This window comes from Ursus americanus, chromosome 36 (assembly GCF_024610735.1).
Source record: "Ursus americanus isolate L20-20 chromosome 36, mUrsAme1.1.p, whole genome shotgun sequence".
NCBI classification, from domain to species: domain Eukaryota; kingdom Metazoa; phylum Chordata; class Mammalia; order Carnivora; family Ursidae; genus Ursus; species Ursus americanus.
In genome coordinates, this window is record NC_142162.1 from 27,100,829 (window position 1) to 27,116,128 (window position 15,300).

Here is a 15,300-nt window from a genome sequence, read left to right on the forward strand (position 1 = left end):
CAAGCACTCCCCCCCCAAAAGCAACCCACCCTCTCTAAAAACATCCATGGTGGCCACATCCTTGGTAAAAGAAAAAAATGTTTTGATTAATTAATTACTCCAGGTCCCTTTGTGGATGGCTAGTTTAAATGAAGTATTCATACCCCTTGACGGAAAGAACCCCTCACTCTATTCCAGTTCTATTGAGGGGGTGAGCAAAGAAAGCATGTGGAAATGAAATACAGAAGAAGTAAGGTTATATTTAGGAAGATTCTTTCCTTATAAGAGTGAGAAGCTTCCAAAATAGAGGATCCAAGAGGCTCCAGTCCCTCTGTCCTATCCTCTCCCACAGGTCTTCGTGGCTGGGGGAAGTTCAGCCTTACCTGGTTATCTCTTCTTTCAGGGCCGCAGGGTCTGCGGGGTAGAACTTCACACGGAAACACATGGTGAACGGAGGCTGGGCTGCAGAGACAAGGTGAGCCTGTCTCAGGAAAGACCCTTCCCAGAGGATGACTGGGCATCCCTCCCCACTGGGAAGCACGGGCTTCTGAACCATCGTAAGAAAATCCTCATGGGTTTAGGACCAACTTACACAGGAACGCTGGACAATTACCAAGACTTACTAAAAGTGGGAGTTTCCATCCCACCCTCCCCAGGGGTGAGGCTTCCCACCTTTACATGAAGAATACTTACATCTCAACTGCTTCACCACAGACTTTGTAAACTCCAACCAATGCTGAAACAGAGAACACAGAACAAGAAAATCCTAATGAGAAGCAGTGTCAACTATAACTTGTTTTACCCTATTTAAATAGCTGGACAGATTGTAGCCCAGGGTGAAAACAGCCCCAAAGCTTGTGATATGCAGGCTCGGAGAGTAGAGAGTGGTAGGATTTTTTGAAGTAAGCTCCCCATGGAACCAGCTGCAAAGGGGGAAGAGTTCCAGCTTCAGATGCCATTTCTGGGCTTCCCTGGCAACGCTGCCTTCCAAAGTAGGGTGCCAAAGTTCTGAGCCATATTTCTGGCATACCAGTAGGCACAAGCGAATGCACGCATGTGTAATGCGGACAAAGCCCCGCCTGTCTTGAGCAGGGTAACACTGACTTTAGTGGGTCGTGTGTGTTCGTGTTATGTGCCAGCTATTTTTTCGGCAGGGGTGGGCAGTGAGGACAGAGGCTATTGGTCGTGGCTCTCGAAAGTATTAACAGGTGGAATTTCATCAATGGTGGGAAGGGAGGGATGGCTGGTGCATATCTTTATTTGAACAGCATTTGCCAGCCCTTGTGTTAGGGCATACATACTCTGATTCCTTGGCATCCAAGGATGTTTAAAGTCTCAGTCTCATAAGATAACTAACCACAACTAATGTGTAGGATAGTATCGTTTTTCCCTTGGATTTTCGTAGAGGCAGGATATCGTAGCAATGCCTTTTTTCCCCATGGTACTTATGTTTGCGGGAAGGAAGCAACGAGATCATTCTATAACTGTTTCCCAGTTCTACACGAATGCTTTATAAAATGCATTATTGATGTTTGTTGCTTTTATGCTAATCAGGAAATGTGACAGTTTGCAGAGAGCTACCACTGCTGTTACTTGGGATTTGATTATCTGGAAATAGACTGAAACCATTAGCCATAAGCTCTGTGAAGGCAGAAAACTGTACCAGCCACCAGTGCCTAGAAGAGTGTTCAAGATGCAGCTGACAAACGGACGAAGGAAGCAGGTCCATGCTGGGTCCACATCTCCCTCTTTTCTGGCTACTTCCATTTAGTGTAACATCTTGGCAGAACCCTCCCTCTGGCAGGAAAGCAGCCAGGACCGTGCAGACAGCATCCTGGCCTCCCGCGATTCCCAGCTCTCACCTTCTGGGCTGGGCCGTGGGTCATGCAGTTAATGGACCCACTAAGAGCCAGTTCCTCCGTCAGCTCCACATGGATAATCTGGGCTGACATTCTGCTCTCTTGCTTCCTCTGATCTGAGTTCCCACGAGGCTGGCAACTCATTATAGCCACTCAATGTGGTTAAGAGGTCCTTCTCACATTACACGGCCCACCGCAGCTTGGCTTCACAGGGAAGCAAAGGCAAGAGATGAAATTGCACGGAAACAACTGCGGTTCGAGGCTGAGCCTGTGAAGGCAGAGGAGGTCTGTCTGATGGGAGCACTTGGGAACTGTGTACAGCGAGAACACAGCGAGTGTCTGGGGCTCAGTAAACAGAATGCCCCCAGGCACCTGACTGATAGATTAAAATAAATAAACAACGGAAGACGGAAACTACTAGGAAAGACTGAGATGTACTCTCAGCAGAGGGCAGGTGGAGCTGAATGACGAAAAGGCTATGCCCCTTGGCCAAGGCTGAAGAGGACTTCCGTCTACACTGCAGTGAGAGCTCAAGGAGGAGATAGGAGAGGGGTGGGAGGGGAGGGGAAAGCTGTCACAGCTTGTCCAAGAGATTTTAAGGGTCTGGTAGAGAAATTAAGAGAAATCAGGATCCCAAAAAGACAGCGATGGCCAGAGTTACCTTTAGCAGCGGTCTGGCTAAATCTGGGTCCCACAATCACTAGCAAACTGATAACATGAGACTGGGAAGGAAGGGTCAGGAGAAGAGAAAAGAAGGTTTGGAGAGGGGAGTTTCTACCTGTATTTGGGTCCTTGGGCCAATGTGGCACAATCTGGAGGCTCTGGAGGCTGGAAAGGGTGCCTCCACTTTGAAGGGAGAGGCTGAAAGCAAGCTGGGGCCCTGGGCCTGAGCCAGCAACAGGGGAGAGGGGGAGTGAGGGCAGCTCCTCCAAGAGGGACCAGGAGAGTTCCCAGACCCCATGGGACCTGTGTAGAGCAGGCAGTGAGGGGACGGATGTGAGCTTGGGTTCTGGTGCCCCAGGAGAGAAGGTTTCTTTTAGGACCTCACAACCTAAGGGAGCGGGGAGCTTACCCCCTCCATCTCCACCACGAGTCATCAGATCTAGGGTGACTATTTCCCCACAACTCTCAAGCACCATTTCAAACCTCTCTGCTCTCCTTAACCCGGTACAGTCACACAACTTCAGAAACTATCAGGTATGAATTCAGCATGGAACCTTAGAAACCACACAGACCCTGAGGTCAGACAGCTCTGAGCTGGAGACTGGCAGTGCCACATGTCTTGGGTAAGTTACTACTTAACCTGAGATCTTATTTCCTCATCCAGAGAATGGCTATTTGACCTATGGATACTCGTCTCATTTGTGTAAGGATTAAAGAACACATGTGAAGCTCTCAGCTTTGTGTCTGATACAACTCAGTGCTCCATACACACCGGCTGCGAGGCCGAGGCTCGTGCTCATGCAGAGCCCAGCACACAGCAGCCACTCCATACCTGTTTATTGCTCCTTTCCCCCATTTCTTTGTATTTCTCTATCTCCTGCTTTTGATCTTCATCCCCTCCATGTACTCTCTTACTCTCCTCAAGCACCTTTTGACCTAACTAGAAAATAATGAGGATATGTTTTGTCTTTTTTTCTCCATAAGCCACTGTCTTCAGAAGATGAAGAGAACTTGGGGTCACTGGCCTTCCTTCTTAAGAAGAAACAGCTCTGACCAAAAAAATACACAACAAGAAACCCCCTTGTAAAAGTAGTCCATCATTGTATAGTGAATGGACACCTACAGCATGTGGGGACATGTAGCTTCCTGGTATCATGGCCCTTTTGGGGTCTTATACTATGTTCCAGAGCTAAGGACAGTACTTATGTAAAGACAGTGGAGCCTTCATAGGGCAAGGGGCTGACCTTGACACTACTTCCTAAACAGTGGTGATACTCAAAATTCTGCTGAGCCAGGAGGACCCAAATATGTCAGTGAAGGAGGCAGGGCTTGTCAAAAGAAAGGGATACAGTCCTTTGGATTCTTTCTCTAAGTTAAAGTGTTCAGCATAAAACTGTAAGTGGGAGCTGGTGACACAGTGGCTCAGAGCGTCAAAGAACAAAACAGCACTTGACTCTGGCATGTTGAGGGGCACATCCATTCATTCATTATTTGTGGTCCTGGGCATTGCTGGGGGGCTGTGCCTTCTGGGGCTCCGAGGCCCAGGGACAACACAGATGGAGCCCATATTTGGAGCTGTGAAGAAAATCAGTGGACCCATGAAAGGGGGACCCTTTGGGATTTCTGCTGATAATGTATTTGGAGGATGGTAGACCACAGTGGGGGGTAGGCAGGGGTATAGGGAAGGGAGACACAGGCCCAAACATTCTGCATACTTTCCCACTTCAGTGGGGGCACCAGAAGATGCAGCCCCACAGAAAGGAGAGGGCTGATGAACAGAAGTTCTAGGAAGTGCAGGTGTCTGCTGGCGGAGCAGCTGGGCAAGTGGAGGGGGAAATTTTGGCATTATACACCATGAACTCACCCCTTCATCATTCCTTCAGCAAATATTTACTGAATGTCCACTACATTCTAGGCCCTGTGTTGTTCTATGGGAGGTACTGCTGAATGAGAGAAAGCGCATGCACTCTGGAAACTTCTGTTTTTGCCCAGAACACAGGTAATCCAACAGGCAACCACAGCACGGTGTAGAAAGTGCTACAAGAGGGGTGGTACAGGGTGCGTGGGGCACACAGGAGGGGCCCCTCATTCACACTGGGGGTGGGGGAAGAATCCCTGGAAGAAGTGGAAGTCTAAGCTGAGACATTACATGTGAGAAGGAGTCAGCTAGAAGCAAAGCGTGGAGTGTGGAGAAGCGAGGAAAGGGAGAAGAAATGTTCTGGGCAGGGGGACTGTACAGGTGGAGGCTCCGGAAAGACAGAAGGATGACATCCGGAGAGCCACAGCAGGGAGGAGACAGGTCAGGGGAGCTGGAGCTGAGAGGGAGGCTGGGGCCTGGGGGTGATGGACCTGTTCTCATCCCTGTCCGGAAGGAACCCCGTGTCTGCAGAGCCAGCCGTGTTGTGTAGAGCAGAATGAGAACGGCAGCATTTGCAAGGTGCTCAGAGGCCCATGTCAGTTCGGCTCTATCTCTGTCCTGCCCAAACTGGGGTGGTGTAGTTACTTCCGGTAAGGCCCTTCCGACCAGAACTGTGTGGTTCAGCTCATTTACTAGAATGAAGGCGGGAGAGGCTCAGCCTGTGACTGGTGCTCGAAGACCGTAACACCAGCCCAGCTGCTCTGCCTCCAACTGGACAGCTTTGGGCAGATCACGTCAGCCCTCTAGGCTTCCACCTCAGTATCTGTGAAACGATGGGCCACGCTAGCTGAGCTCTGCTGAGGTGGCTTCCAGATCTCATAACATGATCTGAAAAGGTGACACCCAACTGTAGGGCCCGGGTGGTCTCTGATCCCTGAGGCTAGACTCAAGACAGTTGGCAGTGGCAGTTCAAGGATTCAGACTACTGACCAAACTTCTCCTCCCTTTGTGCTTCGAATATTGACTTACCCGCTGCTTATCTGGGTCCACAAAGCGGATCCCAAAGTAGTCTTTCTCAAGAAGGTTCAGGTGGTGGCAAAGAAGATCAAACAGGTACTGGCCTTTGGCATCTCTCTGCAAAGCAAGCAAGCTCCATTGAGAAATGATAGGGCTTCTTCAGTGTAACATTGTTTGTCATTAAAAATCATTTAGGGCTGGCGGGGGGGGGCGGGGCCGGGGTGGCTCAGTTGGTTAAGCATTTGCCTTTGGCTCAGGTCATAATCTAAGGCCACGGGATCGAGCCCTCCATCGGGCTCCTTGTTCAGCGGGGAGCCTGCTTCTCCCTCTCCCTCTACCCCTCCCCTGCCCCTGCTCATGGTCTTGCTCTCCTCAAATAAATATATAAAATATTTAAAAAAAATCATTTAGGGGTGCCTGGCTGGCTCAGTTGGTAGAGCATGAGACTCTTGATCTCAGGGTCGTGAGTTCAAGCCCCATGCGGGGCCTAGAGATTAATTTAAAAAAATCAACTGTAAGTTGGATGAGGATATGGAAAGGGAACGTGTCTGTAACTATGTCCTCCATATTGTGATGCATTAGACAGTCTCTTGAGTTCCAAGGCTTTTTGCACCTGGAAGGAGCCCAAGAACCCTTCATTCCACAAAGATGTCAGAGGAGAGTCAGGTAAGCCCAGTTCCAACCCCAAATGCATGAAGCTCTCCTGAACTCGCGGGAGCAGGGCAAGTCAGTGTGCGATACACTGAGTCCAGCTGGCCCTGCCTCTAACATAGATCCTGAATCCACCCACTTGTCTCCATCCCATGGTCAAGCCACCACTATCTCTCAACACCCTCTCTCCACACAGCAAACAAGGTGACCACAATTTCGACATAGGACCTTTTTTCCTGAATATGTAACACAGGCATACTAATATATTCAAATGTACAAAAGGATACACTATGAAGACTAGGTCTCACTTTCACCCTGGTCACCCTGTGCCTCAGTTCCCCTCCCCAGAAGCACCATGACCAGCTTCTTGTGTACTCTTAATGTGGGATTCTATACATGGGCAAGCCTATATACATATACATCACTTTTTAAGATATAGGGGCAGCATATTTTATGCTGTATTCTATTTCTTGTTTGTTTGTTTTTCCTACTGAGGGTATCTTGTGAATCTTCTGGCAGTACATACAGACATGCCTCACGGTTTTTAACTACTGCAGACCACTGGGATGAGCCCACATGTACTTACCCAGCTCCCTATTCATGGAATTTGCTTCTAATCTGCTATTACAAACAATGTGGCGTTGAGCACACAGTGATCTTTAATTAGGTTTCCACTCTTGCCTAACACTGTCAGCGGCTTCCCGTTGCTCTCAGAATAGAATCTAAGCTCTGACCACAGCCTCCAAGGCTCTAACACCCTAGCTAGTGCCTCCCATGCACTCCTCCCGAATCATTCTCCTCACTGCTCCCTCGCCACAGCTTCTCTCGCTGATGCTCCAAGGCCTTCCACCCCTGTGTCTCTGCACGCCCTCTGCCTGGACTGCCCTTCCTCCAGCTCTTCCAGTGGCCACTCCTTCTCTCGAGGTCTCAGCTCAAATGTCCCCTCTGCAGGTCTTTCCCCTACAGAAGGGCCCTTCCCAATTAGGATCTCATTTATCCTGTTTATTCCCTTCATGGGACTTACAACAATCTGTCATTATCTTGTTGATTTGTTTACTTGTTTATTTACTGTCTGCTCCCTTTCCAGGCTGTAAGTTTCATGAAGGCAGGAGCCCTCCCCCAGAGCTTAGCACAGGGCCTGGCATGTGTTAGCTGGGTGCTCAACAATTATTCACCGAATAAGTGAACAAATGCATAAACAGAAGGTAGAGGGCTGGCTAAAAGTTTTCATAAATTAGGAAATTAGGCCATTTCTAAACCTTTAACTTCTCCTTCAGGGACCTGCGTCCGTATCTGGGATGAGCTGGGAGGAGTGACTTGCAGGAAACTGTCAGAATATCTGGAGCTCTGCAAGACAGCAATCTCTAGGCCTGTCCCCAGTGGTCTCTGCAGCTCAGCGGAGACGATCATCTCTGGGGGGGACTGTGTCTCATTTTGCATCCAAAATCAAGGCTGACTTATAAAATTCGAAGTATCTCACCTGTGTGAAGGCCCAAGGACCTAGTACTGCTCCAAGAATGGGCAGACATTTAAGACTTCCATGGAAGGTTTACACCTCAGCTCTTCCCCTTCTGCCAGCTCACCCTGTACTTTCCAAGGAGAACTAGGGCAGGCTATCCAATCTCTCAGCAAACATCTTAAGAAACTTGTCCTTGCAGGACTGGAAGGATGATTGAGTCAACAGCTCAAGTATGGAAGGCAGTGCGACGTGTGCACCTCCCTGCCTCTTCTGCTGGCCCCATGCTTCCTCTTAACACAAGCCCAAGGCAGCTGCCCCAGTTCTTACACTCTCTGATCTCCCATCAGAAAGAGCTACTCTCAGGACAGACTTGTGAAGAATCATGCTGGGACTTCGCAGTGGGTTACCAACCAGGTTTTTCGAAAGACTCCATCAACAACTGTCTTTTTGGGCAGGGAATGCCACCTATTTCCTCCCTGATACCCCAGAGTGTGGGAAGAACTTAAACTCCTTTTTAAGGTTCTTCTGGGAGCAGAGGAAATATGTTTAACTCTATCCCAAGCGGCATGTCCTGTACTATTATCTCTCCCAGAGCAACTGGAATTGAATATTAAGAAACAGTTGCGTATCGTGAATATTTTTCTCCAAAAATTTTACTTTGCATCAAGATGGCTACTTCATGGTGATCAACTGCGTTGCGTTGTAAGTACTTCACTTCCCCCCCTACAACCACCATATCACCAGGAGCCTGGGGCAGCCATGGCGAAAATGTGCTTGTGTGATAGAAATCACAAGAACTTTCTATGAGAATCATGTCTTCCATGAAAATAACTCATCTTTTCCCGGCAGGAACCGGGAACTTGAATACACTCGTAGGGACCTTAGCTGGTGAGAACTTTTTATTCAGTGGATCCAAACTCAGAGTTCTCGCACTTCACAGGAAAAAAAAGCAAGCATGGCTTTTCATGAGGTAGTTATGAAAAAAAAATCCCATTATACTCCTCTTATATAAGTAGAAAAGGATCTTTTTCTTGCTACTTTTCAGCATCTGGTGAAACTCCTGCTCCCCGCCATGAAGTCATAGTTCCCTCAGGCTCCATTTACCGTTGGTAGATGCATGGTTTTGAGTTACAAGGCTCTTAGGAAGACTAACGAAGAGAAGCTGTTTCTCTGAGGCTGGAGGGTGGGAGGTGAGGGGAGTGGGAAGAGAGGTAGGAACAGAGCCCCTCCATATGGCAGAAGTCCACCAAGTTTAAATTCCCAGCAGAAACAAAAAGGCAGAGTCAACTCAGAGCACTGCCGTGGCACCTGTCAGAGAGGGTTGCAGCCCGCCCCTCTCCTGGAGCACTCATGCCAGGGGCTGGCGGAGTGACCTGAGGCAGCCTTTGGGCAGGGAGTCACATTCAGCTGAACCATCATGGTGGCCTCCTTACAAGAAGCCACTGGCAGGGGCGAGTGTAGGAATTTTAAACTTCCTGGCCTTGTACTTTCAGATGCCAGCCAGCTGTGTCCTATTATCCTCTTTCTGTGGTCTCCCTGCACCACGTCGGGGGCTTTCTGGAATATTCTGTGGCAGCCAAGTCTTGTCTTTTGGCGGAACGGCGAAGTCCAGTGTGTACTGTCTTCTTTTCCCTTCGCCTACAGTTGCTCTGATGCTACAAGCTAAACCGTGTGTTGTGTGCTGAATGTTGTGCCATTGATTACGTCAGAGAAACAGGCACTTGCGTTGACAGGTGATTACTGTTTAGTCACAAAGTCAGGGCTCCAAGCCTGTGGATGTTTATCTTTAGGACAAGTGAGCTGTGGCAGAGCACCCAAATCCAGCTAAACCTCTGAGGTTATTCTCTTGCCAAGGATATTACTGGGTCAAAATAACCTACTAAGCATGCATTTAAAAAATAAATTTTTATTTTGTGAACCACAACAGTACCTATTTGAAAACAGTACCTGGTAGTATTTGAACATAATAGTGCATATTCATGCAACCTCTTTACTCTCTCTGTATGGTGTGCAGAATGATGGATGAACTCCTTAGACTCATTCTGCAACACTGAGGCTGGGAGAATTCATATTCTCGCTCCTCCCTGGAGCTCCAGGCTCTGGTTCTCTATTCTTTAGGGAAGAGACTGAGGCAGCAAGCAGTAAGCAGGCACGGGCCAGGGACCTAAACTATTCAAGGTTAATTGCATTTTCTGCCTCAGAATCAATAACTTTGGACAGGAGAGCAGCTTTAATCTGACCCATCATGGGGTCAATCCCAGGGACCCTGATCAGAGTGGCTAACATGTAGAAAGCCCCCCACGCACTCGGCCTCACCTCATTTAATCAGTGAGGTAGGCAGATTTCAAGCTTAAACTACGTGGGTCCTGAAGGGGGCAAGAGCGATCAAAACATTCTCAGGCCCTGGGCCACGTGCTATGAAAGAGGAACCGGCCACAGTTTCCTGGGCCCTTAGAGAGGGCAGACGTGAGAGGGACGGGAGTAGGCAGCAGGCATCTGTGGTCCAAAAGCACAAGAGTCCAGGGGTGTCAGGAGCCCACGCTAAGGAGGGGATGCTTCGAGGAGAGGGCAAGGGTGAACCGGTTGTCCTCAGGGACTGACAGGGAAGGATGCGGTGGCAGGGGTGTGACCACATCGCTGCCTCCGTTCTAGCTCAGCTTTAAAGTGAAATTTCTTACAGGCCAAAGCAAGACTGCTTTCTGTCTCAGTGTCCTCTGAAGGCACGTGTGCGCCAATGTCTGCCAGGTTCAGGAGCAGATGATGTGGAGTGCGCCTGAACGTCACAGAGCAGCGGCCGCAGTAGCTCATCTTCTCAGGGCCATGGCACGAACAGCTGAGCCAGAAAGGGAATCAGTTCCTGGGGTGCAGTCCTGCCCCGTGTTCACGCGCTACACCCAGCCCAGCTTCCTGAGGTGGAGGGAAGAGAAGGGCCCCACAGGCTAACGGCAGGGCCCCAGATTTCTTAACCTCAGCACCTTCCACGCTCATTTCCATTTTTCTTTGAAGGGAGGGAACCCCTGCAGAGCTCCTGGCTCAGGAGTCCACTTTTCTTGCTTAGTCGTAAACCAACAAAATCTGTCCAGAAACTGCTGAGGCTGCAGCTAGAAAAGCCGCCAAGCTCACTCCGGGAGAAGACGGAGCAGCTCACTCCAGGGAGCAATGCAGCCATACTGTCTTTGCAGCAGGTCACCCCCAAAGCAGCAGCGTCATAGGTGAGCCCAAACGGGCATGCTCTTGGCTCCTTACTCTCAGAGGAGACAGACTCCAGAACTCGGCAGGTAGGCCGGCAGGATGGGGCCCATGCGGACACAAGGGATCCCGTCTGTAGTGTCAGGAGCCACGAGGCCAGGGGAGCCAGGTGGCCGTGGGGCTCCCGGGGAAAGGCCAGAACCCAAGTGGAGGGAAGTCAGAGTTCAGAAGGAGAGAATGGTGCTCACCCTGACTCTTGCAGCCACTGGCCTCACCTAATTCTTACTAGATGGCAACTTCCTGCCCCAACGCCACCACCCCCCATTAGACGTGCAAACTGAGGGAGCTGGCATGATTTTTATGATGCGAAGAGATATCTGTAGGTTCAGATGCCAGGCATGGTGCCTCGGGGAGTTCTGCTGGCAGTCCTCGCTCGGGTCAGAGAGCTGGCTTAGCTCAGCGCCACATGGTGCGGCCTGCAGAGGATGCGCACGTGGGGCGGGGAAAACACAGGCTGGAGCATGGAGGTCACGGTGTGCAAGCAAATGTTGTGGGAGGGAGGACCGAGTGCTCTGTCCGCACAGATGGCCAACCCAGACTCAACAAGATCAGTTAAGACCCTCTGAGCAGAACCTTCAAACCTGCCGTTGTAGAGTTTGTAAGAGCCGGGTAATGAGAAGCCTAGACTTATTGAGATATCAGCGGCGATGCTTCAAGAGGCAAGGCGTTCTCATGCCTCTGCGGGTTCCTTGTGCCCCGCGAAGTTCCTGGAAAGGAAAAACTCTGAACTGGGCCTGGAAAAAAAGCAGATTTGTCTATCTTCCCCACAGTGAGGCCACTCTTATAAGTCATGTGACCCTTGGAAGCATCGCTGTTTTTTGCTATCGACTGAATAAGTTTTGGTTCTATTTTTCTGGGCAGCGCCGAGTATCTCAGTGGACTAGTCATGTCACAGCTGCAGAATCACTGAAAAGTCAGCCAGGCTTGTTAGAAAAAAACTCAGTACTTCGTATTGTTGTATTTGTGAAGCTTATATTATCTCTTACAAACACACCCTCATACAACTGTGCTCTTGTTAAAAGTTGCTTCAGATCACTTGTAAAGAAAGCCCAGCGTTTTGGGGCAAACAGACCTCCCCTTCCCCCAGCCCTAAAGATAGTTTAACAACTCATTGTATTGCCTCCCCCCTCCTTCTCCTTCTCAAAGGGCAAATATACATGCTATTTGGCATATCTGGGCATTTCTGGGGCTATAGGGAGTGGCCTGGGTGGCCAGGCTCAGGAGAAATGTGGCAAGCTCAGCAATCCAACTGGTTCTCTTAACCCTGTAGCTTTTCCTTCCATTTCCCTCCCTCTCAGCAGAAAACTGGTTATTTGCTTGTACTAAGAAACATGATGGATTCTGAGCTGGACACAACCCATAAATGAAGAGGCCAGGATTTCTGAGTCCCAGTGCAGTCTCCTTTTCAACTATTCTCTTGGGTCACTCATGTTCCCTAGAAGTTGAGATGGAGACAAAGGGAGCAGAGAGGGGAAGGGCTCTGGGAAGGTGGAGGCACTGGGGATGAGCACCAGGCTTGGAGTCAGGGCCCTGCTCTGCCACTTCTCAGCTTGTGATCTCAGACCTGTCCCTTGATCTCTCCGAACTTTCATTTCTTTATCTGTAAAAGGAGGTTAATACTACATCTCTCAAAGGATTATTGTGAGGCTTAAAACAAGTGACATAATATACATGAAAACCCTGTCCACTTTTCCTGCCAAATTCCTCTGCTTCCCGTGACCTGTGCTTTCTTTAGGCTGAACGGACTTGAACGTGACAAGGACTTAGCAATGAGACACTGCACTCACAGAACGGAAGCCAGTCATCCCCGGACAAGAACACTCAGGTGGGTTCCAGCTATACATCCACATGTGTGATGGGGATGGCCACCATTTTGGAAATCTGCCCAGGGTTCTCCAAGCACAGATTTGTGTTTTCCCAAGACTAGGTGGAAAGAAGAGTAGAAAATATCAAATATATGCCATCAACTCAAATCCCTCAGGGGCCTGACAGCTTCTACTCAGGGCCATGGAGACAAAGGCAAAGCTTCTTACAACATGCTCTTGACATGTTCCTAACACTTGGGAAGGAGGAGCTGAGTGCGGTGGGGGATGAGAACGACACAATTCCAATAGTCACTATACCTTTTAATGCCTTGGCATTAATTAGAATAAAAAGAAAAAAGCATTTGGCTAAATGTATTTCATTAAATTACCCCGGAGATTCTCTCTCTCTCAAAAAACATAACTGGTTCTCTCTGGTGTTAAAGCTAGGCGAGCTGACTGTTGTCTCAGACTCTTCCCCCATGGAATCCTCAGGGGACGGCCCCACCTGTTGGCACATAAAGGGGAAGGATGGACAAGCAGAGCCCACAGCTCTCTGATGGGAGCCCCGAGTTCCCCCAGAGCTCATTCAGCCCCTCATAGCCACTGGCATTCACAGCGAGGACAGTCAGGGCATGCTCGTTGCCTCTCTTGAGAAGGATGGCCAGGGCCTCCCTTGAAAAGTCCCTCATCAGAGCAGTGAGAGCTCCGGGGTCGGGTGCCAGGGCCTGACTCTCTGTGGTCTGTGGTCCCGCGGGTGGCCCCACATCCATGAGTGCCTCCCTTCCCAGCACAAAGTGGAAACAACCTCACTGGCACAACACAGCTGAGAGTCCTGGGAGAGGATGGAGACAGCTGGGGCCCAGGGCCAAACAGACGGCGGAGAGATGGTTTACTGTACAATGCTGAGGCCTGGGAAAGCAACACGACAAACCCCAAATCTCCTGACAGTGGCTGTCCCTTTGGTGGAGGAGGACGGGGGTGGGGGGGCAAGATAGGAGGCAGATGGCCAGCTCACTTTAAAGCAGACTTGCCTTGATAAACACATTCAGAACCAGAACCACACCATGCTCCGGACCAGCGGTTCCCGAACTTCGGCCTGCATCACCTGGAGGCTGCAGAGTCGTTAAAACAGAATGCTGGGCTGCTGTCCTAGGGTGGCTGGGTCCACCGGTCTGGGGCAGGGCCTGATGATGTGCATTTCTAACATGTTCCCCGGTGCTGCTGCTGCTGGCTGTGGATCAGCAGACCAGACCAACCCTTCTCCGGCACCCGCTGGTCCCGAGCTGCTCCGGGAGCAGAGACTGCAGGGATGAGGGAGGAAACGTGGACAGCCCCGCTCTGGCAGCCAAGTTCTCCCTCGGGTTCGGCCCTCGCGGTGGCACATACCAAGAGTGCCGACGTCAGAGCATTAGGCTTGCAAGGGAAGTACTCCAGAGAACTCTGCTCCTTCCTGCCAGGTTTTTAAATTCTGCCTTTCCTGACAGTGGGCAGCTGCCCAATTCTGGCTGGAAAGTTCAAGTCCCCAGTTACCATTTACTCTCCGTGGCTAAGTAGCTCAAAACTCACTGCACTTCTGCCGTGAACTAGATCGTCACAAAATAAAGCCGGCAGTCACCCTCAAACTAATTCAGAGAACAAGCCCCTTCCCACCCCGATTCTGCTCTCATCAGCAGGGAGACTATTTCAGAGCATTTCCCCTCCTGGCCTCTAGGGTCTCTTGTCCAGGAGGTGGGGTGGGAGCCGCCCCAGACCTCTGCCTGCTCCTGCCTTCTCTCTGTGCCTGTGCTCTTCTGGCTTCTCAGACTTCCATCTCGGCGGCCATGACCAGCCTCCTCCTTCCTGTCTCTTTTCCAGGAGAACATCCAGCTGACCCTCCTTCGGGGGTGGGGAAATGGGTGGGTACAGAACATGTGCCTCGAAGGCAAGACTTCTGTGTTCAGCACAGACCAGGGAGTCCGGGGCAGGAGGGCGGTGATGGGAGAAAGGAAAGGCAAATTCTCGGGCAAGTAATTTTCCTCCCTGAGCCTCGGTTTCCTTCTGTGTAAATGATCCCACATCCCCTTATGTGCCCCGAGTCTCTGATTCTGTTATTAGTTGACCAGAGTAATCACACTCCAAGCCCATCTTCTCTTCAGTGAGGATAAAAAAAGTTTAACAGAAGAGCCTAAACATGTAGCTGCAGGAAGGGAGAGGTCTAACGCATTTATCACTAGTTTAATTAATTTAAAAAACTCAAGGCTGTTGCTCAAAGTAAATGGAAAGAGTAACTAAACAGAATTCATTCAATTCTAGAAACCGCCTCTAGCAGGTCTGAGACAGGGAAGGCCATTGTGTGAAACTATTATCTTGCTACGAGTCTGGTCGTTTTATATTCCACTGTGAGCGATGGAAAAAATCCCATCAGATCATCCAGTGCACATCTCCGGCCTCACACAGTGAGGACCGTGGCAGAATCTTCTCTGAATGGATCCTGAGACTCCACCTCCCTCTCCTCTCCAAGCCCACTGTTTCCTCAACTATAACCAGAGGAGCAGTGAGGCTCCTGAATTTCTATATGCAAGGGCCTTCCCCACCCCCAAAGGTGACAGTCTGGCCATTTTATTTGCACAGCCCTGTATATAAGATTAACTCTTCAACTGTCCAATAAGGAAGGGGTAGGGAATGACCGAGATGGGAAGGGGCTGACAACGTGTCCCTTCCGACCTCATCCTTCACTGTCCTAAATTTACTCAGAGGCAGAGCCTCTGAACCTAGGCTAAG

At 50.0% G+C, this 15,300-nt stretch overlaps 1 protein-coding gene across 2 annotated transcripts in view; it reads right to left on the reverse strand.

Annotated features, from left to right (window-relative positions):
* Positions 1 to 15,300, reverse strand: part of FRMD5 (FERM domain containing 5) — a 303,422-nt gene that overhangs the window by 42,811 nt on the left and 245,311 nt on the right. For both annotated transcript variants that reach the window (XM_045772273.2, XM_087859249.1), the window contains exons 2-4: positions 5,389 to 5,493; positions 673 to 715; positions 363 to 441 (exon numbers count right to left, since the gene is read on the reverse strand). In XM_045772273.2, coding sequence (XP_045628229.2) covers positions 363 to 441; positions 673 to 715; positions 5,389 to 5,493 — 227 coding nt within the window. The remainder of the gene's footprint in view (positions 1 to 362; positions 442 to 672; positions 716 to 5,388; positions 5,494 to 15,300) is intronic.